The 25414-nt window shown below is 50.7% G+C and overlaps 2 protein-coding genes across 4 annotated transcripts in view; one reads left to right on the top strand and one right to left on the bottom strand.

Moving 5' to 3' along the window:
- The window catches only part of TMEM240 (transmembrane protein 240), a 35182-nt gene extending 28104 nt beyond the window's left edge, over positions 1-7078 (top strand). For all 3 annotated transcript variants that reach the window (XM_073317046.2, XM_073317044.2, XM_073317047.2), the window contains exon 5: positions 248-7078. In XM_073317046.2, coding sequence (XP_073173147.1) covers positions 248-396 — 149 coding nt within the window. In that variant the 3' untranslated portion in view covers positions 397-7078. The remainder of the gene's footprint in view (positions 1-247) is intronic.
- A 9613-nt stretch (positions 7079-16691) lies between these two features.
- Positions 16692-25414, bottom strand: part of LOC140899995 (ATPase family AAA domain-containing protein 3) — a 70732-nt gene continuing 62009 nt past the window's right edge. Inside the window, exon 16 of the mRNA XM_073316409.2 lies at positions 16692-21107. Coding sequence (XP_073172510.1) covers positions 20928-21107 — 180 coding nt within the window. The 3' untranslated portion in view covers positions 16692-20927. The remainder of the gene's footprint in view (positions 21108-25414) is intronic.

Here is a 25414-nt window from a genome sequence, read left to right as displayed (position 1 = left end):
ACTCCCCTGCTTTCTGATGTGCTGTCCCCTAGTTACGCAGCATGTCTCACACACTGTTGCCATCTTGGCCAACATGCTGGGGGGCCTGACCCCGAGACCTCCCGAACTAAAAGCATCATCTGCTGTCACCTGAGCCAAAGCTCTCCAGCTGAGGCTGTCACCGGCTCCGGGGATGACCCGCCCTGACCAATGGCTTACGGCCCGTTCAGCCACTAACCACTTCTTTCTCTTTTCTTTCCCCTGCCAGACAATTCTTGGTCTTGGATTCCGAAATTTTGTAACTTGAAGGAGTTCAGGAAACGTCACCACAGGCAGCACGAGGAGGCCACCGGGAACATGGTGCACATCAAGCAGAAGCTGTACCACAACGGACATCCCAGCCCCCGACACCTCTGAGAAACGCCTTCCCCTCCAGAGGCTGCAAAGCCATTTTAGAACTGGGCTTCTAGGGGAGCGTCTGTGAGTTCACTCCTCCATGGAAGACAGTGGAGGACACCATTTTATTTACCTAGGCGGGGTGATTCTGAGGCACGCCGCGAATGCACAACTAAGCCAGTTCTGGCTGCAAGGCAGCCAAGACATTGCACTGTGTTCATCGTTTTATTGTCAGACTTCTGTAGATATGTAAAAAAAAAAAAAAAAAAGGGGGGGGGGGGGGAGGGGGAAAGATTTGCATTATACTTCCAAATCCCTGTCCCCACTGTTTGAAGTTCTCCTGCACCTTCAGTGTACCTCTTTTGGAATCTGTTCTCCTTGGGATCTGCTCTCAGAAGACATTAACGATGATCAGTCGAGAGCTAGAAGGCCTTTCAAATTGTTTTGCTCCATGATGTTTCCTTTCTTAGGATGATTCATGCCGCCGCAGGTTTGGATGGGGGCTCGTGCTGGCGCGTTTCCAAGGTGCAGTGTCCCTTTTTCTTTTGGCTTTTAGTTGTTTATTTTTTGCGGTCAATGAAGTTCTAGACAAACACAAATGAATTGTTCTTCCTGTTGGTCTACAGCGAACCCTGCCTTAAGCAAAGGCCCCCTAGGAAGCTGCAAAGAAATCACCCACCAACCAATGGGATTTTAGCATTTTAAGAGGGCTGATCCTGCTCCACCTTGCACCAGTTTTATGTTGGTGTCACTCCATTGATTTCACTGCTGTCACTCCGTGTTTACACCAGCATGAGAGGAGAATTGGAGCCAGGGCCTTGGATGGGGTTGCTCCCAGGGCAAGAGAGGAGAATAAAACTCACGGAGATAAGTGGAGTTACATCCCCCATAAGCAAGGGGAAAAATCAGGCCCACCACTTGCTATATAAATGTTGTCAGTCGTTCACCGCACCCCCGGGAGGAAGTGATGTATCACCCCCATGTGACCAAAGGGGAAACTGAGGCACAGAGAAGGGCTGTGCCAGTGAGTCAGTGGCAGAGGTGGGAGTAGGCCCTGGAGACTCCCCGCTCCTACTGTGAGTAAGGGGCGAGGGGCCGGCCCCAAGACCTGAAGGGCGAGTCCTGTATAACACTAATTTCTAATGAGGGCCTGTTGTAGTATTTAGTGGGCTTGAGTTTAAAGGGCAGAGGAAAAAAACGTGTTGAACCGTACCGGGAAAAATGAATGTCCCTTCTGTGAATTCTTGGATTCTGTGTGAACCCGCCTCGGTCTTGATTGCAATGTCTGGGTGGGGGAAAAAAGAAACCAACACACACAAAAACCCCCTTTGTCTTATTTTTAATTGGCTTCCTCTGTCTGCGACCAGTTTAATTTAGAAAACAAAACGCAGACCCAGAGCTTCGATATTTCATAGCACATCTGGCCTTGTAGTCACACCTCCTGTCTGGTTGGAAAATACGTGGCCAGCTGATCCACATCGGTGCTTGTGCGTTTGTCATTTAAGGCTTCCTGGCTGTAGGCACTTGGAAGTGTTTGGTTGAGAGAAGCTCCTTTCCAAGGCAAAGGGTGTTACAGCCGGGGTGGGTGAAATGACTCTTGTGAATTGGGCCTTATGGGCTAAATCCTCAGCTGGTGTAAACTGGCATTGACTTCAGCTGAGGAGCTGGCCCCTTGCCGTCAATAGAGATTGGCTAGCAAGCTGTCTTGGATGATTTAGACACAACAAATCCTGTGTCTGGACAGAGGGTTAGACTAGATGACCCGGGCGGGACTTTCTAACTCTGTGATTCTATGATGCCAGTGTACACAGCCCGAGGATCTGCCTTTCATTTTTTTTAATATGTAAAGCAGCCCTGTGGAAGAAAATGAGCTTTACATCAGCCTGCCACAGGGAGCCTGCCACAGCAGTGAGCGGAACTAGGTGATCCCAGGCCAGGCTGCATTAGAACTGTAGTTCTGCTCTGCACTTTGACTTTGTGTTGCTGTTTCACGCGCAACGCCACTTACCAATGAAAAGTGCCCAGGGATGGCTCACGCTGCTCCAGCCGTGTGCGAGTTTCAGGCCAGGTCCTGCCTCTCGCCCAGAGGAAGCGAAATCCTTCACCATGCACGGGGCTGTGTCCATTTTCCATCTGGCCTCTTTTCCATACACAGACTAGTTTAGTTCCCCCCCCCCCCCCCCCCCCGCTCACCCCACAGCCCTCCCTGAGCAACGGCAGGCTGTGGGCGTGATGCCCAAACCTGGCTAAGCCTCACGCCGTGGAAAAGAGCACATCCTCACAGCACAGGGTTTGACCCCCACCCCCCCTCCCGGCCGCTGCAGGCAGTGGCAATACGCAGTGAATTTAATGCACTTTGCAACAGGCATATTCAGCAAAAAGCAGCTGGGCCACAGGCACCTCTATGCAAAAAGGTCGGTGCACCCCTTATGCCCGGAGGTTGCTGGGTGGAGCCTCTGCACAGGTGTGAATTCACCGCCTCCAGGGCCGTTCTTACGTATGTTGCACCCACATGACTTTGTTGGCCTGATTCGCTTCTCCCAGTGGTTTCCCGGGGTGGGGGGTTCCATGACCATCACTAGAGCGACTCCAGATTTCCCCCAGTGTAACATAACAGCGGTCGGACCAGGGCCCACTCCCAGGAGGGGAAAACCTGTGCTACAGCTGGGCATTTCGTGAATGTTGGGCCCTAGGGAACCGAATGGTGACATTCAAGCCTGCAGAGCGGCAGCAGCCAGCCTAGCCTCCGGGTTTACAGGCACTCCTAATGGCATGGCCGCGCCGGACTTTTTCTGCCGAGGCAGCGCTCCCAGGCAGCTCCAGAGAAGCATTAGGTAAAAGAGTGCTGGTTCTTTGGTGGTTTGTTTTTTTAAGAGCCCCTGTGGTCCCCCCCCCAGTATCAACCCAATGAGCATTAACGGGGTGGAAATTCCAAAGCGTTTTGATGGCGCAGAATCGAGGCCCATCCCATCCCCAGTGCTGGTCTTCCCTGGCCTTGACTGCCGCCGTCTGAGTGTGTGGGCTAGTGTTCTGTTGTCCAGTTGAGCCCGTTACTGTTGCTTGCAGCTCAGCTGTTTGTGACGTCTCCTGTCCTGGCGTCCCCCTTCCCCGTGCACGTGTCTGTTTTGCTTCTGCCTGGATGTTTGTGTGGGGTGTTTTTCCTCATTTAATTGTCTGAAGTGTAATAATAGTGGCTTGTTCGTTGTGCTCTTGCCTCTGATCCAGTCTAAAAACCACAGACAGCGAGAAGTGGGGGGCCTAGGTAGTAAGGAACGTCTGCAAAGCAGGGCTCAGGGTGGGTAAAGAGCAGGTGGGTCCTAGGGAATGGGGAAGCCTGGGCAGCAAGATTAGCGTGTAGCCTGTGATGGCAGCTACAGAGGGACGGGGCCTGGGTAGCGCTGCATGCAGCTTAGTGCTCATGAAGCAGCTGCTTTGGAGAAGGTTTCGGCAGAAGGGGAATTTTCTGCAGCCTCAGGAGGGGCTATTTTTAGAGCAGACGGAGCTTAAAACTGTCTCTCTGCATTTGATCTCAAGAGCAGGGATTGGAACTAACATTTTCCCCTGTAATTTCAGACCAAGAGGCCCTGTGATTCTACCACTTTCAATAAAGAACAGAGGCATGCTCCTGTAAGGGCTTTAGCAAAGGAGACGGGCCTGCTGACGTCCCCCAAAGTCTGCCAGCAGCCCCTCTTTAAAGTCAAGCCTCCTGTGCCCAGATCTATGGACTAGTCCCCAGCTCCTCAATGAAATCCCTGCAGATCATGGTATTTAGACTCAGTTCTGCCCATCCCTAGTTCTGGGCTTTCTTTCTCTTACTTCTTTCTTTAGGCTTAAAGACCCATACTTGACACAGGCAGGTCTTTGTTCCTGACAAGCCAATCCACTCCTTTTGTTTAGTTTCCCCCTCTGACATCATCATCACCCTTCCTGACATCAGGTTTGGTTTCTGCTGAGCTTGGCGGCTTATAGGTTAGGAAGAAGTATCAGGCAATGGGTTTAATGGTGCTGCACCAGGGCGATGTGGTGCCTTATTGGTTAGAGCACTCAGGCAAGCAGGGTTTTATTTTCAGCTGTACCCCAGTCCTGGTGGGTGACCTTGGGCAAAGCCAGTCACTGCCCTGTGCCTCAGTTTCCCCATCTGTGAAATGGGGGTGATGATACTGACCTCCTTTATAAAGTGCTTTGAGCTCTACTGCAGAACAGCACTAGGGGAGTTAGATATAATATGAGGGAGGGTTTTGACACCTTAGTTCTATGCACAAGTCTTCACTACAGAGGGAAAAGAAATGCCTAAAGTATCCGTTAAGAAACCAGATGGGGGATTCAGGTCTGGGCTGAGCACCAGCACAAGACCCATATCTCATGGGTATCACCGTTTTCTCAGTCGCACTGGCCCTCGGGGGGAAAGGGTGTGATCTCATTCCCTTACACTAAAATAGTAGGGGGCCAGCCCAGCAGAAATCAGAGCCCCATTGCGCCAGGAAGTGACAGTTCTCCCCTCAAAGAGCTCAGAGCCTAAATGGTGGCAAAAGAGAGGCAGAGGGAAGTGACTTGCCCCAAGTGCCCCAGCAGCTCAAGGGCAGAGCTGGGACATTGAGCCCAGTTGAGTACTCTATCCACTAGGCAATGCTGCCTCTGCATTAACTGTGTTTTTTGTGAGGGGGCATGTTGGGGAGGCTTTCAGGATGGGAGCTTGAAGAGGGAGTCAAGAGCATTCTGGAGCAGCTGCTTTAAAACCTTGTGTACACTAAGGAAATTATGCAGCTATTTCATAGACTCATAGACATGCAGGGCTGGAAGCGCCCTAGAGCTGACATCCAGTCCAGCCTCCCACAGTCAGGCAGGCTCAACTAAACCTAGAGCCTCCCTGACGTGTTTCTCTAATTACAATGATGGGGCTTCCACACCCTCCCTTGCAGAGCATAATTGCCCTTAAGAGTTCGAAAGCTTTTCCTGCTAGCTGACCTAAATTGCACTTGCTGCAGATTACGCCCATTATTTCTTGTCCTACTTTCAGTGGCCATGAGCTCAAATGCTCATAGTTCTCTTTACGACAGCCGTTAACATGCTTGAAGACCACTATCAGGTCCAGCCTCAGGTCTCTTTTCAGGGGGACTAAGGGCGCTCCAGTTGTTTAACCTCTCCTCCTAGGTCAGGTTTTCTGTTGTCATTTTTGTTGCTTTCCTCTGCAATTTGTCCACCTCTTTCCTAAAGCATGGCACTCAAAACTAGACAGTATGAAACCAGCTGGGGCCTGGCCAGGACCCCATAGAGCAGGACAGATCCCTGCCGTGTCTTACACACAACACTCCTGTTAATACATGCTAGTGCCAGGGGCAGGCTGAGGCTACGTCTACACGGCCAAAAGAAAAGGGGGGGGGGGCAAAGACACAGCCACTTGGCTTTTAACTGAGGTGAGCAGCTTGAGTTACACGAGCGTTGGCAAACCAGAGTTAAAAGCCAACTTGCCGTGTAGACATCAGATGGGCAGGCTCTCATCGAACCCTGCTTACAGCAGCTCTCATTAACCTGGGGTGTCAAATGCCAGTGGCCTCCCATCACAGCTTAAGTCTCACTGAAAGTCAATGGGACTTAGGCACTTTTGAAAACACACATTCACGACCGGTCTTGATGCTGCAGACCCCGCTGGTCTGATTCAGTGAGCCAGGAAACGGCTCTGAGCTGTAGGCGAGCTATTGGAAAACGCTGGGGCTGCAATGCATGCATGCCCGGGGTGGCGTTTTTGTGTTTCAATACCTAGGGCAGGAGCGGGGAGTGCAGGAAAGGAAGTTTAAGAGGTGCTGTGATGCTGAGCTGTCAGTTCATTGCGTTCTGGTAAGATTCCAGTCGTGTTGCTGTTTCTGTCTGGGTAAAAGCGTGAGTTAATTTCTCCCTGGGTTGGTGTGTGTAGGCGTTCCCATTTGTATTACATGCTATGTTTTCCATACGATCCTCCATTCTATGGCCATATTTATTTTTAACTGTGGTCGCTCATTTTGTTCCCTTCTTCAAGCAGAGCACTGTGATTTATGCTAAGAAACGATGCAGGCACCATGAGTGATTAGTGTCACCCCAAAGGCCTCAATCCTGTGAGGTGCTAAGCACCCTTCCTTCACAATGACTAAGGCAGCAGAGTCTCTTACAGGATCAAGGCAGTTCTAATAACGCTCCACTATGGGGACACTGTAGCAAAACTTGAAGTAATACTTCCCTCAATTTGTAGTCCCGTTCGACCTGTTTTCTACACCCAAAAACAATTTTGCACACATCAAAGAGAGAAGTAGGCTCAGCCTACGTTGGTATTTCCTGAGAGACAGAGAGAGATTATGCTTTTATGGATTTAATCCTGCAATAATCTCTCTTGCGATCTGAAAAGCAATAATGGCTAATTTTCTTTTTGATGCGCTTGCATAAATGAATGTCATCTGTATTTCGTATTCTCCTGGACGTTGGGCTCGGAGCTGTGCTGTTTCTGCGCTGAGTGAAGGGGAGGGTGAGCAGCTCCTAGTGAAAGCTTCAGCAAGCTTTATGGGCAGGGGGCACACTGTGATTTTTTGGGGGGGTGGGATGGGGGGGAAGTCAACGAGTGAATGTATTTCAGCCGAGCCTTCCCTTTCGATAATGTTTGTGTAATAGGTGATCGATTTAGCCGCCTGAAACCAAGCCCATCCTTTGCTGTTTGTCAGTAAAATAGTTTTTTGCATGTTTTGCATCTGTCTGGTTCTTTCCAAACTTTTGCAGAGAGGGAATCTTTTTAAAAGGAAGCAGGTTATTCCAAACATAGGGAGGCGGCTTCTAGTCAGTGTCACTCCCCTGGCCTCACAGAGTGTGTTGGCCCTGAGATATCACAGTGGTGGTGATCAGTACCTCTGCTATGTCTTTCTCCAGCATTATCTGTCCAGCGGCAGCATATTGAATAATGGAAGAGGTTTGTTCTCTAACAGAAGCCTCTGCTAATACGCATGCCCTGGCCTTAGAGTGAGTGGTAATATATGTATATAGTTAAACACACACACAAAGCAACTGCGTCCTCCTTGTGGGCAGAGGATTTATAACGGTTTCCATAAAACCAATCCATTCACACACTCAGATATGCTCACTCAGCCACATCCCAGTGATCAGGGTCTCTCCCCGCCTCTCAAATGAACGCAAGATGGCTTCACCATTGTTATAGGTGTCCAGAGAAAACTCTGCAGATCCGCTCTCTTGGTGGTTTAAGCACAGGCCTAAGAAATAGAATGTTATAAGGTTGAGTCTGCTGCTGGGGGACACTCCTTGGAGCTGCTGGGGCTAAGATTTTCAATGGATGTTTGGAGTGCAATTGGCATTGAAAATTACAGCCTCTCTGCCTCTGCTTCCCCATTTGACAAATAGGTCCGATTCTCCTCTTACTTATCCCAGTGTCAATTCATGAGCGTTACTCTTGATTTAACTGGGTGTGTGAGCAGAACCAGGCCCTCACTTAGTTCCCTTCAGTTGGATTCATTAAGTGCTTTGACCATAAGATGGACTAGGTATTACTCTCCTCCTGCCTTGGAGATTTTCTCCTGTACATGGCTTTGTTTGGAACAACTTGGAGCAGTCAAGTCACATTGAACAATTCATCTGGGTCTTTTCCCCTGGTGAGATGTTGGAGCATGTATTTGTTAGACCTGCTTCGGCAGGCAGCTCGGGGGCACAGATGACTCAGGCTCAGATGAGACCATATGTGAAATCAAAGAGTGGGGAGGAAAAAACCAACCCCTGCAGAGAAGAAATTCAGAGCCTCCAGATATAGCAGAAACACGGGAAAAACCACACACAGGCGGGAGAATGAAGGCCGGTTGCTGGTACTGAAAGTGATTAATAGGAGCTGGTACCTTCACTAAAGGACACACTGGAGGTTAGGAAGAAGCCAAGAACATGGGAAGATTTTTCCAGCTGGTTCTCCACAGGGGAGAGAGACATTGAAAGAGGAACAAGGGCTGGAGGGCTAAGTCTGAGCTAAGTGGGTGTTGCCATCTGTTGCAGATCTCAGGGGCGTGCCCAATTGCAGCATGTAATATCAGCCTGTAAGCTCCCACCATGACAACGGAAGGGGACCATTTCGCTTCATGGAGACAGCATTGTCTGAGCCCATCACCAGCTCTTTAGGAGACCATGCTTCTAGTAAGAGGTGTGTGGTATTAAAGACCAGGGTGTTACGGGGAAGGAGGGAGAAAAGGAATCAAGTGAAGGGATGGTGTTTCCCAGCACCAACCAAAGCAATAATGATCATTGACACCTCCTCGCCCCACCCACAGCGATCACTCTGTGCTGGTAGCTATTGCCACAAACACGGGGTTAACAGAACACATCCCAAGGCTAATATGGAGGTGGCGTTTGGTGGGAAGATACAGGTCCCAGCAGTCAGAGCTCCACTTCGATCCAATCCACTAGGTTCCCACTAAGCTGCTGTGGGCCTGCTGCTATAAACTAGCTTGTCAGAGCAGACTCCTCCCTGCTTCGACTTTTCTTGGCTGCGGGAGCCAGTACTAGTCTCTGTTCTATTCTTCCATCCGCGATGGGTCACAGTGAAGGCACTCAGGGACAGGCAATAAACCTAAGCCACCTTCCCAGCCATGTGCAGCTTGAATGAGAAGCCGGTTAGTTGGGAATGCTTAATGCAGGCATAATGAGGAACGAGCCACAGGGACTCCAAGGGCTGCGATGCTGCAAAAGAAACCACAGCGAGCTGTGACTATTTAGAAAAGGTTTTTTTTTTTGCTCTTTGGGATCTTGTGGTATCCCTGGCTCACTCAGAGCTGCTCCAATCAGATGAGGCCCAATGGTACTGTCTTTACTCTGTAGCACAGAAGCATCTCTCCAGAGTGGGCCTGGCTCCAGCCTCCGTGAAGAGAGCTGGAAAGCACCTTGTTGCATGGACCTTGCTCAGACGTGGCAGGCCAGATTTTCAGCACGTCTGCGAAAATGAGCACAGGTCCCTTTGCCCCTGCAAAGCCCCATGGTTGTGGGCAGATGCCCTTATCCATGCACAGCATTGTTAACCCTAAGTGTGCAAAAATCGCAATTCAGGCCCTCGCACCCAACACAGCTGCCCCTGAGCAAGCAGCAGCGCCCAATGAAGTTGGGACTTTCCTCCCGCAAATCCACAACACCCCTTTGCCCGTGGGGTTGGCAGGCCTGGAAGCACAAAGCCCTTTGCAGCGTTACATTGGGCACGTGCCGCCTATAGGAGGAAGGGAAGACCAGGAGGTTGCACTGGTTGACGCTAGCTTTTTGGGCTGCATTGAAAACAAATAAAGCAGTTAGCCCTGGCATGTCTTTGTTATGCTGAACCTTCTAGCAGCGCTGCTCAGAGCCCTGGGACTATTGCAGGGCTCCACCGCCAAGAAGAATCTGCCACGTGGAGGATATTAGCAAGCGGAATGCATATCCTGCGAGGAATTAGTGGTTAACCCAGGCTGTCTCACTGCTCTGGAACATGAGGATAGTTTGCTCTCTCTGCACAACGTACAGAGCCCTTGTATCTCTGCTGGTGGCTCTGATCTCTTGGACTCCCTTGTGAGCAAGCTGCCCCGGAGCAAGAAACTCTGCAAGTAGTAGAGATGCCCATTTCCGTATGGATCTGGGCCGTGCTACAAACTATCACAGAGGTTAAGAGCTTAGCAGGATTGGACATTTATATGGACGACAAGAATATCCAGTCACAAGAAATAAGGAGTAAGAACAGAGCTTTGGAAGGTTTATAAACCCTACAGCATGAGCTGATCTCCAATGGGGATGGAGAGAAATCTTTTCCTAGGGGCCAGTTATGCCATGACAGCCTTCTGCAGTGTTTCCTACACCTCTTTTAGAGGCAGCTGGGCCTGAGTATTGTCCCAGACAGGACATTTTCCCCCAGCCATGATCTGCTGCCATTAAGGAGCAGGAAGTGAAGTGTTATTCGTATGGTGCTAGCACCTAGGAGCCCCAGGCCCTGTTGTGCTAGGGGCTGTACAACTGGGCTGGTTTCTAATACCTAAGCACAGTAACATGGGAGTCAAGACCAAGGCTGGTTGATGCTTTGCAGACGGGCGTCCGAGAGAGGAGGAAACCCTTCCGCCAGCTAACAAGCAGCAGACCTACATGCCTAATGAAATCAAGGCAAGCTGCTTGCAGAGAGCTGCCCAATCAGTAAACAAGCCCTTGGACATGGTTTTGCTATGAGACGGCCAAGACAGCCCCATGAGGAATGTCTCTGGCACGAGCAGCCCCTCCTCACCGTCCAGCTGCAAAGGATGGAACGGCATTGAGATGCTGCAATGGAAGGCACTGCATGCGCCGCTCTTGCCCTGTCCTAAGGGCCTGGAAGAGACGTGGTCTTTGGCCTCACAAGCCCATGCTTGCTCAGTGATGGGGGTCACAGCCGCATGCCTCGCCTCCTTTGCTGCCCCCTTTCCCGGGGAAGTTAAGAAGCTATTTTCAGTTGAACCGCAGCCTAAGACAGAAAGAAAAGAAGGACTTATGGCACCTTAGAGACTAACCAATTTATTTGAGCATAAGCTTTCGTGGGCTACAGCTCCCTTCATCGGATGCATTCAGTGGAAAATACAATGAGGAGATTTATATATACACACACACACACACACCCCATGAAAAAATGGGTGTTTTCATACACACTGTAAGGTGAGTGATCACTTAAGATGAGCTATTACCAGCAGGAGGGGAGTGGGGGAAAGAAACCGTTTGTAGTGATAATCAAGGTGGGCCATTTCCAGCAGTTAACAAGAACATCTGAGGAACGAGGGGGTGGGGGGAAATAAACATGGGGAAATAGTTTTACTTTGTGTAATGACCCATCCACTCCCAGTCTCTGTTCAAGCCTAAGTTAATTGTATCCTGGATAATTGCAAACTGGATACAATTAACTTAGGCTCAAAGAAAAGGAGTACTTGTGGCACCTTAGAGACGAACCAATTTATTTGAGCATGAGCTACAGCTCACTTCATCGGATCGTTCATCACTTCATCTCACTTAGGCTCAGACATTCTTGTTAACTGCTGGAAATGGCCCACCTTGATTATCACTACAAAAGGTTCCCCCCGCCCCCCCAGTCTCCTGCTGGTAATAGCTCATCTTAAGTGATCACTCTCCTTACAGTGTGTATGGTAACACCCATTTTTTCATGTTCTGTGTGTATATAAATCTCCTCACTGTATTTTCCACTGAATGCATCTGATGAAGTTTGCTGTAGCTCATGAAAGCTCATGCTCAAATAAATTGGTTAGTCTCTAAGGTGTCACAAGTCCTCCTTTTCTTTTTGCGAATACAGACTAACACGGCTGCTACTCTGAAACCAGCCTAAGACAGGACACCCCCATGGTGGTCCCCTAGCTGTTATCCCCCCTGGAGCTTTCCCTCCGCACAAGTTAGTTGGGGAGGATTCATTATCATCAAATAAACACAGATGGGTTCCCATGCAATGCTGGGTCCCAACCCTGTAGCACTTCCCAGTTGCTTCTGGGGCTCAAGCCCCAAACCCACAACAGCCACAACTGCGGGGAAATCCAAATCCAGCACCCTGCTGCTGACAGCCTGGAGACAGAAGGCTGCTACTTAGCCACAGAACAGGGGCAGCCCATGATAATATGGCCGGGTCTCAGCATTAGAAGAGAACCACAGAAATGTAGGACTGGAAGAGACCTCGATCAGTCAGCTACTCCAGTCCCCTGCACTGAGGCAGAACTAAGTATTATCTAGACCATCCCTGACAGGCGTTTGTCCAGCCTGTTCTGAAAAACCTTAACCTTAAATACCTTAAAAAAATGATGGAAATTCCACAACCCCCCCAAGTAATCTGTTCCAGTGCTTAACTCTCTTTCGTGTTAGACGTGTTTCCTAACGTCTAACCTAATTGCCCATGCTGGATTGAGAAGTGGATGGTTCAGTCTCTTTAGCCCCATGCAATCCCTAGTGCCTCTGCTGATTTGTTCATTTTAATGACAGTTGTGACAGATCATTCTTCCAGAAAGGCAAGAAAAAAAAAATCTCTTGGCCCAACTCATCCTTATGTGGACTTAACGCTCCCATAGCAATGGGGCTGTGACATAGTTTATATTAGAACAGGGCAAAAAAATTCCTACAAAACATTTTTTGGTGAGAAATGAATTTTTTTAAAAACTGGAAGTTTTCACAAAAACATCATCAATTTCTGGGTTTTCAATGAAAACCCATGAACCTAAAAATGTTCAGGTACTAAAAAAAATTTTTTTTTAAATTGTGTCAAAAACCTGAACAATTTGTACAAAAACATTTTTTGTTTTCTTTGAAATTGTTTCTCTCAGGGGAGGGATGTCAAATTTCCTGACCAGCTCAAGTTCATACCTCTTGGAAGGATCTCTTTCCGTAAAAAAAAGCTTATGATTTGGGGCGGGCTGCACAAATCAGATGTCAAGAATTATAACATTCATAAACCAGTCGGAGAACACTTCAATCTCTCTGGTCACACGATTACAGACATGAAAGTTGCGATATTACAACAAAAAAACTTCAAATCCAGACTCCAGCGAGAAACTGTTGAATTGGAATTCATTTGCAAATTGGATATAATTAACTTAGGCTTGAATAGAGACGGAGTGGCTGGTTCATTATGCAAGGTAACCTATTTCCCCTTGTTTCCCCCCCCCCCCCCAGATGTTCTTGTTAAACCCTGGATTTGTGCTGGAAATGGCCCACCTTGATTATCATACACATTGTAAGGAGACTGATCCCTTTAGATAAGCTATTACCAGCAGGAGAGTGGGGTATGGGGCGGTATTTTTTCCATGCTTTGTGCGTATAAAAAGATCTTCTACACTTTCCACAGGATGCATCCGATGAAGGGAGCTGTAGCTCACGAAAGCTCATGCTCAAATAAATTGGTTAGTCTCTAAGGTGCCACAAGGACTCCTGTTCTTTTAGTCAGAACCAAGGCTCACAGCTTGTGATTCTCCACCTGGAGTGATGGATTTTTTATCAAAACTAGAACTAAAGCTAGAACGGCTGGCGGAAGGGAATAGATAGATGACCAAATTATCAATCCATCTTGCAGATGTGATGCTATTATGCCTGGAAGAAGGTTCAGACAGCAGTGGCAATGGCTGGGAGTGATTGATCACTCACTGATCCATCTGGCCCCAGATTCGCTCTCTGATAGAAAATATCGTTTTAACAAAGCACCATTAGCTCATAACTCATGCTATTTCATGGATGGGAGATAACCTTAGCTGGGAAATGCCATCCCATCCCTGCCCAGAGCATTACAAATTGCCAGGCAGGTGCCATCTCCCCCGGGGGCATCACTTATTCACTGAATTGACAGCTAACTAAACTTAATTACAAGACAGTTTAAGGCTGGGGAAGTTGTCAAAGACTCTGCATTTAAATCTTTGATGAGCTCAGCGGCTGAAAGCAAGCCGGCATCCCCTTTTTCCCTTTGCATTCTGGGCTGATTAAGAACTGTGTGGTGGCTATTCGGCAAGCAGCAGGGTGTGAAATCACATCTCCTGGAGGCAGGGAGCCAAGTGCATGGTTAAAAGGAGGAGGAACGTCTTCTAAAGGCAGGGTTTAAAGGGCCGGTAGCAACACATTCAGTTTTTAATCTACTTTCCTGGAGAGGCCAGCTTCAGCTTTTTGCTGGCTGGTGAAATCTGATGTGATGCTCTGTGAAAGAGGAAGGGGGTGGGGTGGGGGGGAAGAGGAGAGTAACACGGGGAGCTCAAACCCATGACCCTGAGACTAAGAGTCTCATGCTGGACCAACTGCACTAGCGAGGCACTAAGGGGGAAAAAAGAACCCTTCATCTTTGCATTAACCCCAAGAAGAGGGGCAATTTCTGAGATGTGCTGGGTTCAGATGGCATAACAACCTAAATACCCATGCAGGATTTCCACCACTTCACTAACCACCCACCCAACCATGAAACTCTCTCTAGAGCTCTCCCGCACCTGCATCAACTTCCTGGACATCATGATCAGCTTCATGGAACCGTACAGCCACGCATCACTGCCCCAGATCCAGTAACCACCCCAAACACACCAAGAATTCTGTTAGCTACAGCCAGGCACTCAGATACCACAGAATATGCTCCGAGGGGAAAGTCCAGAATACACACACACACACACACACACACTTAAAACTGCCTTCACTAAACCAGGACACTCCGCCCGAGAAGTAGATCGCATCATGGAATGGGCCACCCAGATACCCAGAAAGAACCTGCTTCAATAGGGAAAAAAAACACTGACCACACACCGCTGGTTGTCACCTGCCACCCCACACTGGAACCCATATGGGGTAGCAAACAATTACAACCCACACTTGATGGGGACCAAAACCCCCAATCCTCGCCATGCTCATCATCAGAAGCAAACTCCTCACAGACCAGGACAACTCAAAGTGGCATCAGACCATGCCATGACAACAGATGCAAAACCTGCAGACATTATCTCCACAGCTATAATGATCAATACCGCCCCTCCCGCATCTTTCAACATCCAGGGGTCCTACACATGCCAATCACAATATATGGTATACCTCATCCGGTACATCAAATGCCCCAACAAGAACTATGTGGGTGAAACCAGAAAAATCGCTGCACTCTTGAATGAACCCACACACAAAAAGGATAAAAGACCTGTCATCGGTGGGTGAACACTTTTCACAAAATGATCACTCCATAGCTGATCTCTCAGCCCTCATCCTCAGTGGAAACCTGCACAGCACCTTCAAAAGACGAGCCTCGGAGATTAAATTCATAACTTGGCTAGCTGTCTACACATCCAGCGCGTCTGGTGAAGATGCTCTAAACCACCTCTGCGAGCGGAGGTAGCTATGGCAACGGGAGAAGCTCTCCTGTGCACACCGGTGCTTATGTCAGGGAGTGGTTTACTCACCCACCTCCCTGAATGACAAAGTACGCCGACACAAGCTGTCATGTAGATGTAGCCTAACAGTACTGGACTCAGTGGAGACACTGGCTTAAGTCTCATTACAATCTGTAATCCACTAACCCTTCCTTGTCCAATGACTACAGGGGTGTTTATTTCCCACTTCGTCTTGAATGGTCTCTTGCAACATGCATTAACTCCTTGTGCTTAACAATCTGTTTCACCTTGTATTTAGTTGTGACACTGAGTACCTTTCCCAGACCTGATGAAGAGCTGAGAAAACTCCCCTCTCTCACCAACAGAAGTTGGGCCAATAACAGATATTACCCACCTTGTGGCTCTCATATCCTGGGACCAACATGGCTACAGAAACACTGCAAACCACTGTCTTTAAAGTCAGGATTTCTCTTTCACTGGGTGAGGCTGAAAAGTCACCGAGCCACCAGCTAATTCAGACTATTTGATACTGTATTTGATCTACCACATAACTAGGGCTGGGAGGGATGGAAGTGGACGAGAGACCCAAGTGCGATGCTCCAGAGATTTCAGAAGCAAAAGGCACAGTCACAAGCAGCTGGCTAACAAGGCGTGAAAAGCACAGATGTGCACAGCTACAACAAAGCCAACTGCTGCATCCTGAGATTTCACAGGTGAGGTGTTGGAGCTAGGAATTTGCAGGAGGTTAAGAGATGTGCAGGGTACAAGCCCGCCCCCACATAGTACAGATTTCCCGTTCTTCAGCGTAAGCCATATTGATGTGAACACCTGGAACACAAACATATGGTTAGAGCAGGGGAGTAGTGGGTCAGGACTGGAGGGTTCTAGTCCCAGTCTGGGAGTGGCAGTTCTTCCTAATGGTTTAAGCAAGGGACCTTAGCTACGTAATCACTGCAGAAAATCAGTGTTTTTACATCACCATCACTAACTCCAGATATCTGTCTCAATGTAAAATCCTAGTGGAGATGAACCCCTGTTGTTTTCACCCCATGTAGCTAGTCAAGGTCAACCTCAGGTGGGTGGTATAAAAGTTGACCTCGACTAGCTACATGGAGGTAAAAACCACCTGCGCCTTGTCTCCATTAGGTCTTTACATCCAGATAGCTGGCTCCATGCGAAACACATACCTTCAGTGTAGTGAAATCACAGCCCATTGGGACTCCTGAGTTCTATTCAGGGTTCACGGCCTGACCGGAAGTCACCCAGCTTTACTGTTTGCAAAGTGATTTCAGACAGAGGTGAAAAAAATCACAGCAAAGGGCAAGGACTAATTATTCCCACCCCTTCCCCACCATAAAAAGAAACAGAGGGCTATCATCACCATCCTCTCTTCGGCTTAGTGTGAAAAGCTTGACCCCCACCTGCCCTCACCCTCCACACACACAAAGCCAGGCGCAGTGTCATGCAGAAGGCAGAGAGCCACCAACAACATTGTCAAATTTCATATTGTTTTATTAAAACAAAAACCAATGGTTATAACTTGATAGACGTTTTTGTTCCCTCTTCCCCCTTTCCAGTTAAATTATTTGGGCAATTACAAAAGTAACGATCACAAGACCTAAAAGTTAGACACAGAGCCTGGACAGTCACACTTAACTCACCAGAACACATGCAGAGAAGCCATCAGATCACTGCCATCGTATCGTGTGTGAGTTCATACTGTCAGTGATTGGGTCATAAGCAGTGGTGCAGAGACCCTGTCCTGATTCAGGAAGCAATAGCTGCTCTCTGGGGCATGGAACCTTCCTCATTCATGCGGAAATTCTGTGCAGCAGAACTCCAAGGGAAAACTAAGGGCACCTCCAATTAATAGCTATCATTTAAAGGCAGTTTCTAAATCCACTGATTTGGCAGCAAAGAAAAAAAAATTAGTGCAAAGCCTCACCCAAATTGGCTGTCAGCACCATCAATCAGGTGGGCTGAGAATGCCACCAGCCCTCCAATTCCCCACCACAACACCATACTGCCTTTAACTGGACTCGACCCCGTCCCCACAAAGATGGCCAGCAAGGGGGGGAAATGGAACTGCGTCACCAGAGCTATGGCTCCACTTGGCTTTTAAGACGTAACTGAGGGCAACCAGTGGGAGGCAGCGTAGGACACACGGACACAGCAGCTGTGGTGCTGTTTCACTCGGTTTAAGCGGTGTTCACTCTCTATTTACCGGTGTCAGCAGAAGACAGGAAAGGAAGGATAGAAAGGGATGAACAGACGGCTGGAGAGCACAGTAGGAAATACAGCATTTCTCTTTCTAGTATCTGTGGGCTCCATGTACATCATACCAGAACAAACCAGAGGAATACCCAGCTGTGTTCTTGCTCTTCTTTCTTACAGCTTATAGAAGAAAAATGTGACTGAGGAAAAACTAATTAGGATGGGAAGAGACTAGTTATCTGAGGCTGCCCTAATAAATCAACAGATTCTATTTAATGAGCAATTACAGACCGGACAGAGGGGCAGTAAGAATGATGGCCCATGTTCATTTCCAGGGATTCCAACTAAAGTGGGCTCAGTTTACAAGGGAAAAGACTGATCCCCCACCCTCGCCAAGCTGCCAGTGCTGTAACACCAGCGGGGACCAGCGAGTCAAGCAGTGTTTTTTACATCAATCGTCAATAACGAAGTGTCACACATTAAGACAGTTCTGTTGATGCATGAGGCAGAGTGGGGCCCAGACCGTTTGGCCCTGGCAGAGCTAACAGGAGCAAAGACTGGGTGTGGCATCAAAGGAGGCAGGTAAATACTTGGTGCTTTTCCACCAGTAGATCTCAAAGCCCATTCCGAAATGGGGGTGAGGACCATTCCCCTCCCTCCCCACATTTCACAGACAGGGAGACTAGAGAAACTGTCTGATTTTCAGAGAAGCTGAGCAAGCCCAGAGGGACCTGCACGTGCTCAGCACCCAGGACGAAATCCACCCTGACATTCTCTGCCCTCCCTACACCATGAGCTGGACCCTGCAATTCACCTGGGGACCATCACTGCCAGCCCTCAACTGCAGGGCACGCAATAAAACTGGCCGCATGCAGGAGCGACAGAGGCTGCCCCCTTTGTGGTAATTACACCGTTCTCAGGGCTAGCGCTGCACGAAGAGATCTTCAGCTTCCCTGGACACCCAAAGCCACGCACCCACCGGTCTTTGACACCAAGATCGAATCGCTGGGACCCTGCCTGAGATGTCCTTGTCTGCATCTGTAAGTGCACACAGCACAATACAGTAAGGCATCGACACCTCCCTTCTCCCCACCCCAACCGAAGTGTCACCTTACAAAGGCAGAGATGAGAATGGATGGTCGGACAGCGTAGACACACCCCAGTGTCGCCTGGTCAGAGCCGTATGAACGCGTTGTCCCTCCCTTCCGGCCAGCCCTCAGCGCACAGCAGCCCCTGCCCCACTAGCCCATTGTGCTGGGAGTTGGACAGCAGTCTTGCAACAGGTGGTTTTCATCCCAGAGGACTTTCTGTACAGCTGCCTGGGGGAGATCCAGGGAAGCAGCCTGCAGAGGCCGCTGAAAAGCACGTCAGCGCTTAGTAATGCATACTGGGAAAGATGCTGCCCTGCCCTCAGCAAGAGGAGCCTTGCACTCCTTTGCAGTACCCTGCAGCTGGACACCGGCCACTCGGAAAAGCTGCACCAGCCTCACATAAGCAAGTTTCTGAAGCTAGAGTTTCCCCAAGCAGCCAGATTCTCTCTCGCCCAACCTAGTATCCAGGGATGCTGGTGGGGCTTCCAGCAGCTGTAGCGAGAGCGGACGATGGCACAAGACAGGTGGATTTGCAGCCACGAGTGCTGATACCTTTGTGGTGCCCCACAAAGCTGCTTGTTTCAAGTCCCCGGGAGGCCAACCCTGCCAGTCTCTGCACAGTCACTGCGATCCCTCCCGCTCCCAGCCCTTGTCAGCACGCATTTCTCAAAGCTGCAAGCCAGCTCCCAGTGACGAGCACGCTGTCAGTTCCTGTCGGGGGAGAGCACCTCTGCCAGGTACTCCAGGGCACAGGATTAGCTCAGGCAAACGCATCTGGGGGGTGCGGGCACAGATGGGAACTTGGAAAGCAAAGCTGCTCGGGAACCCGGAGTTCAAACCCAGTTCAGCTCAAAACCAGAGGCTGTTTCTGGCCTGCCCGCAGACTCACAAGCAGCTTTGATGTCACCAATCCAGGGAGGCTGGGCTCCAGGCTCCTGCCACAGGCATGCTTGTCAAGCGCTCAGCAGGCCAGGAGTGGCTCCAGGGCATCTCCCATTGCCTCCCCCCTCATGCCATGGCATAAAACAGCATCTGAGCTGCCACGCCAGATGTCTGCCCGCTGACAGGTGCCAGACAGCCATCCCAGGCCAGGCCAGCTCCCCCACATGCAGCTTTCAGCCGAGAGAGCAAGCCTGCCTCGGGGGGGTGGAGGCCTGCTGTAGGGCACGAGGAGTTCTGTCTAAGGCCAGGTCAATCCTTTGCCAGTGGGGCTGGTGCTTTTTCTGCTGTAGCCACCTGTCTGCTAGGACCCACCAGCTCGGAGACTCGTCGGAGGGCAGAATTACGTGGAAGCAAAATCCACGTCAAAGCCTTCACTGCTCCCTAACTGAACAGCACAGCAAGAGGCTGGATGGACACAGCAAATGCAGCATCTCCCAGAACAAAGCCTGTACAACGGGAACATGTGCTCCGGCAGCAGGGAACCAGTCAGTCCCTTAGCACGGGCTGTCCTTCCTCCTTGCAAGAGGCACTATCGTTTTAGCAGAGAGTCACCGCACTGTCCCCCCACAGACCACATCGGCCACTTGCTCGGAGTCCAAGGGCTGCCTCTAAGATCTCTGCTATGGGGAATGCAGGTGTCAGCTGATCTCCTTGATCCTCGCAGCCAGGTGAGTTCCAAGGCAAGGCCCAGGCAGGTTTATTCTACGGTGCCACGTGTGAAGGGGATAAAAGCTCAGGAGGAATTTTATTCTACACAGCCCTCGTGGATACCGGGGAATTTTGTGGGGTCTGCCCTGGCTGATCTCACACCAGGTGCTGACACGCTGCATGTGTTAAAACTCAGCCACGGAATGGGACCTGCCTGGGAAAAGCACGATGTCCTGCTGCTCAGGGCAAGCCCAGCGCTGGGGCGCCCAGATGAGCCACGCAAGAGCTGTCGGAGCAGCGTCTGGTGCGCAGCAGGGACACGCCGTTGGGAGAGTCTTGCCGTGGCTGAAGGCTGTAGCTGCTGTGCCGGGCTACTGTGCTCCTTGGAAACCACAGGCCAGGGGTCCTTCAGTGCTGCCAAAGACCGGAGCAAGTGAAGGACCCGCCGCTGAAGACCCGGAGCGCCGCCGGGAGAGTACCAGCGGGTGGTGACTTTTTTAATCTCCGCTCCCCCTGGCTATGCCACTGACAGAGGGGGTTGACTTTGGTGCTCTCAGGAGAAAGGCCACAGACTAGCAGCGAGGCAATGGCTTTGCGTCAAGGGGGCTCCTTTAATTTGGCGGCTTCTTCAGCCTGCTTTAAAAGACATTTATTTCTGGTGTTCCCTAAAAGTATAAAATTGAGAGGGCAGGACCTGGGCAGCTCCCATCGCTGCATGGCAGCGCCACTGGGTGCTCACCCCCAGAACATGATTTCACCAACACGGGGCTGGCCAACCGACCCTCCAACGTCATTCCCCCGGCCCTCCCCGCGCACACCAGTCTGCCGCTTCTCAGACAGCCGTCCCCACGGGGAGAGGCAGCCGTTGGCTCTTGCCAGCCTCCTTGTTTGGGTCTGTGCCCTCCGCTTTCAGCCACTCCATCTTCTGCTCGTGCTGCTGTACCGCGTCGGCCATGCGGGCGTCGATCATGGCCTCAGTCAGGACGCCGTCCTCGGATGCGTACGCTGCAGCCTGCAGAGGAGGAGAGAAGGCCAGCTGGTTAGAAACTGAAGGCTCTGGCCTCCTCCCTCCCGACATCCAGACTATGCTCAGCACCTTGGCTCCTGAGCACCCTGGCACTGGGCCTTGTCCAGCCTATTAGCCACCAGTGCAACTGCCCCAGGGCCAAGCTGCTATTGGCACGGATGCCTGAAGCCGGGGTAAGATTCACCGGGGCTAAAAGCAGTTTTGTCTGTCTGCTGTAGAGGTTTGCACTGGGGTAGCTGCACCTGGGGGCAGAAATCAGGGCAAATCCCTGTCATGGACAAGGCTGGGGCTAATTTCAGTTTTTTCACCTTAGAACGATCAGAGGCAGCAAGTCTGGTCTCGCCCAGATTTGCAGGAGGGTCAGCGAGCGACCCTGGAGTGCTCAGCCCTCTCCCGGAGGGCTGGCATCACGTGGAGAGAGATCTTCCTTCCTGTTTGACAGGCGTTTGAATTAAATCGGGGTTAACATCATACATCCCTTCCCCCTCTTTGCCTCTTTGCACTGGAGCAGCCTCACTAAAAATCCTTTTAATTGCTCGGGTTTCCCTTGCTTCATACTGGTGATATTAACCCTAATAGTTCTCCAGTTTATCCACAGGGTAGACAAGCCCATAACTTCTCATGTAGCAAACAGTCAGAGCAACACACTGTAGCTTTTTGGTGGTAAAACAAAAAAGTCTTCCAAGGCGTCTCTCCACAACATAAAGCAGCAGGGAAAAAAGAGACATTATTTCACTCGCAAATGCCACCTTTTATTTTAAAAAACCGTTTCCACTGCAACGGGAAAAAACATGAAAGCGCTCCTCTTTCGGGGGAGGGGAAGCTAACTAAACACACACAGCCTCTTACAAAATGCTACAGATGCCAAAAAACCGAGACATGCAAAAGACTAGCACAAAATGAAAGCCTAGTTATAAACCCATATTGATCTCCCCACTCCAGTGGGGAACAGAGGTCTCCAGACAGCTCGTGCTTCAGAACAGAGACACAAATCATCACATGGCAAGAGCCATGTGTCGTCTATTGCTAATGAAAGGTGCTAGACTGACCGCCCGAGAGACTGAAAATGTGTTTGCCCACAGATAAGGTGCGGCATGGCAATGCAAGCCCCGCACCCTGGCCAGTGTACTCCAACTGCTGAGCGGAAGGGACACTAGTGGGGGTGAAGCCCCCAGCATCTCTGCTAGGAATCCCAGGCAGGGTCTGCCCATTGTGACGGCCAGGAGGGAGACACTCCCCTCAAAATGGCAAGTTCCAAGTAAATCAGTTTTCTACCTGACCTTGAGAATTCGGGAGGGCGAAGGGGGCACTGACAGAGCCAGCAGCAGCAAAGGGAGGGCTGCAACCTGCTGGAGCAGCTGCTGGCGTCGCAATCAAGCTGGGATCACCTCCAGAGTTTTAAAAAATCTTCCTCCTTGAAAAGAAAGCTGAGTGAGAGAAACAGGAGTGGACAACGTGGGGCGGAAGAAAGAGCAGAAGGAGAAAATGGAGCTCAAGAGAAGAGGAAAGATTCTAGCTCCTCTCACCCAGAGTCAGTGCAATGAACTGGAAGTCAGGACTCTTGGGTTCTCTTAGCAGCTCTACCATGTGAACTAGGCAAATCGCCACCTCTCTGTGCCTCAGTGTCTCCATCTGTAAAATGGGGCTAGTCCATGTGCCTCATGGCAATGTTGGTGGGAGGGGGAGATCAATGCTTCCGAAGCGCGGTAAGCCCCTCAGCTGGAGGGGTTCCAGCAGAGCTAAGAATTACTGAAGCATTTCAGAAGAGCCATCAGAGGGGTCAGCCTGTCCTGGCCTCATTCCACTGGACAGCTCACCTCAAATGGAAGAACCCCCTTCTTCTACACCCCCACTCCTTTCCCACTATAGTGAGCTCCTCCCCTGAGCGTGTTCACCCACGAGCCCACTTCCTCCATGGACTCAAGCTGCCCGCGCGAATTCCTGCCTCCAATTCGTAAAAGCACGACATGTCATGGAAATGTACGTTCCCCCCCCGTGCTTTTTATGCAGATACAAATCGGATTAAACAGTTCTGTGCATGAAGGGCTGGCAGCAGCTTAACTCGCTTCCTAACAGTTAGCAACTTCAAAAGCCACCAGACTGGGAAGGAGCAAACAGACTGGCCATTTGCCTTGTGTTCTGGCACAACGTCTTGCGTCACTTATTCCACCCACCCCCGAACGATCACACCAGGAGTGCTGCCGAGATCACCTTTGTTGTAAGGACAGACACGGAGCAGGGAGGATGGCCACACTGTTTCTGCTATGCTACTCAAACTCCAGCGCTAATTGCAATTGTGCCCCAGCCCCCACTGCTGCTCTCGTTTGCTCCCTACACTCACCTCTCCTGGGCCTTGATCCTTTAAAATCCTGACAGCACCCTCCACTCCCCATGTGGCAGTGGGCGTGAGGATGCTGGTGCTTGGCACCATGCAGGATGGATCCCCTAGCTCATCTCCTCCCCCACGCTGGGAACAGTCCCCGACTCCTTGCCACCAGCCCGCTTCTCCTGACCCACTTTGTGCAAACCCAGCCAGCGCTGCTCGCCACCTGCCAGCACTGGCCCCGGCAGTCTGGTGGTGGGGCTTCCCCATGGATCCCAGGTGTCTGGCTGAATTTGAGTAGAAGCTCTTCAAGGCAGAGACCACGTCTTGCATCTATAAACCATTGCGCATAAGCACCTGGCTGGGTAAAACATTAATGAGAGTCTAACACTGAGGCTGCCAGGCAACAAGGCTTGCAGCATTTAAGATCCAGCAGCCTATTAAGTGTAATGCAACGGCTTCTAGCTCCCCCAGGTTGTTATACAGGCAGACCGTAAACTAAGCCAAGAGGGAGATGCTGCGTAGCACTGTATCAGCAGAGTTAGGGGCTGGCCTAGGCGGGGGGAGGCTTCACCTGTTCATGTGATTCATGCCTCCCCATTACAGCAGGACAGGAAATGGTTCTCTCCTAATCACGAGGCACAAGGTTCCCAACTCGGTCCTTAGCCCCCTCCCACCAACCCTCTGCCCCTCTTCTTCCTCAGACAGCTGGCCAGCTAGCAGGCGGAGGAAGGCTTATCTGGCAACAGCATGACACTCCACTGGACATGCAGACAGCGGTGTCCGAATCCCAAAGGGTGCATCATCCTCTCAAGCCTCCACCCCTGGGAGACACTGGGGTGTAACCTTGCAAATTTCTGCACTTGCCCTGGGCAATGATTTTGTAGCAAGCAAGTTAACAATTTATCACCATCACCTTTGCAAAGGTGAGCACACAGAGTTGATGCTGGAGCCGGGAAGTTTGCACGACAGCTTTGCTTGGCTGCTGCGGGTCATGCACTGGGGAAGCCAAGACCCACAGGAGAAGGCAAACCTTCCCAGCGCAAACAGAGGGCAGTAACAGAGTAGGAGTGTATTGCTTTTTGACTGCAATGGGCATCTGAGCACAGGCTTCCCCTCACAAAGCCAAGGAGACATCCCACTCTCATCCCTCCCCAAAGGCACTGAGCTGCAAAGGGAAGCTGATTTAAGTGAGGTCAGGACACCCCTCCCTACCTACCTTCCTCCTCCTGAGTAGCTGCCTGATCTCTCATTAGATGCTGCTTTGCAGCCCAGCTCTCAAGCACAAGCTGTAACTACTTAAAGGTTCCTAGAGAGAGATCAGTCGGGGCAGGCAAGAGGGCTCACTGCTCACAGGAGGGCGGGGGCTGAGCGTAAGAGCCCGAGCAGGCCCAGGGCAGAGCAGTTCAGCTCGCTTGCTGGTCACTTTTTCAGTCATGTTTTAGGAAGTCCAGAAGGAAGATTCCTGCCCGCTGGGAGGTGCTGGGGGCTCCTGATTGGAGCAGAGGGCTAGAAATTAGGACTGCCCCATTCTATTCCCGCTGAGTCGCTGATGCACCTGGGATAAGCCTGTTCAACCTCTCTGCCTCCCATTTTCCCACCTTGGAGCAGGGGTGAATTCCCAGCTCACGGGGGTGTTTGTCCACCCTAAGGTTAGCGAACAGCCTCAAGGCACTTGGCTGAGAAATGCCGCAGGAGGTTAGGAAAGGACAATGTGCTGGGGCTGCCAAGCGCTTGTCCTCCACATTGAAGCACTTAAATCAGGCAGGGAGGCTTCAAGCTGCGCAGCGACATTGCAGGTCCCATTCTGCAGCAGGCTGGCAAGGGAGCCCTGGCATCGCTGACTGACCAGCCCGCCCTCAAGAATGTCATTATACGGTGACGGGAGCCTGGGAGGCCCCTTCTCCCCCAGCATCCGTGCGGTGAAAAGGCTGCAGGGCCGGTTTGAACATCCCTTCTTCATGGCTGC

Source organism: Lepidochelys kempii, chromosome 18 (genome assembly GCF_965140285.1).
Source record: "Lepidochelys kempii isolate rLepKem1 chromosome 18, rLepKem1.hap1, whole genome shotgun sequence".
NCBI lineage: Eukaryota > Metazoa > Chordata > Testudines > Cheloniidae > Lepidochelys > Lepidochelys kempii.
This window is presented reverse-complemented; position numbering and strand designations above follow the sequence as displayed.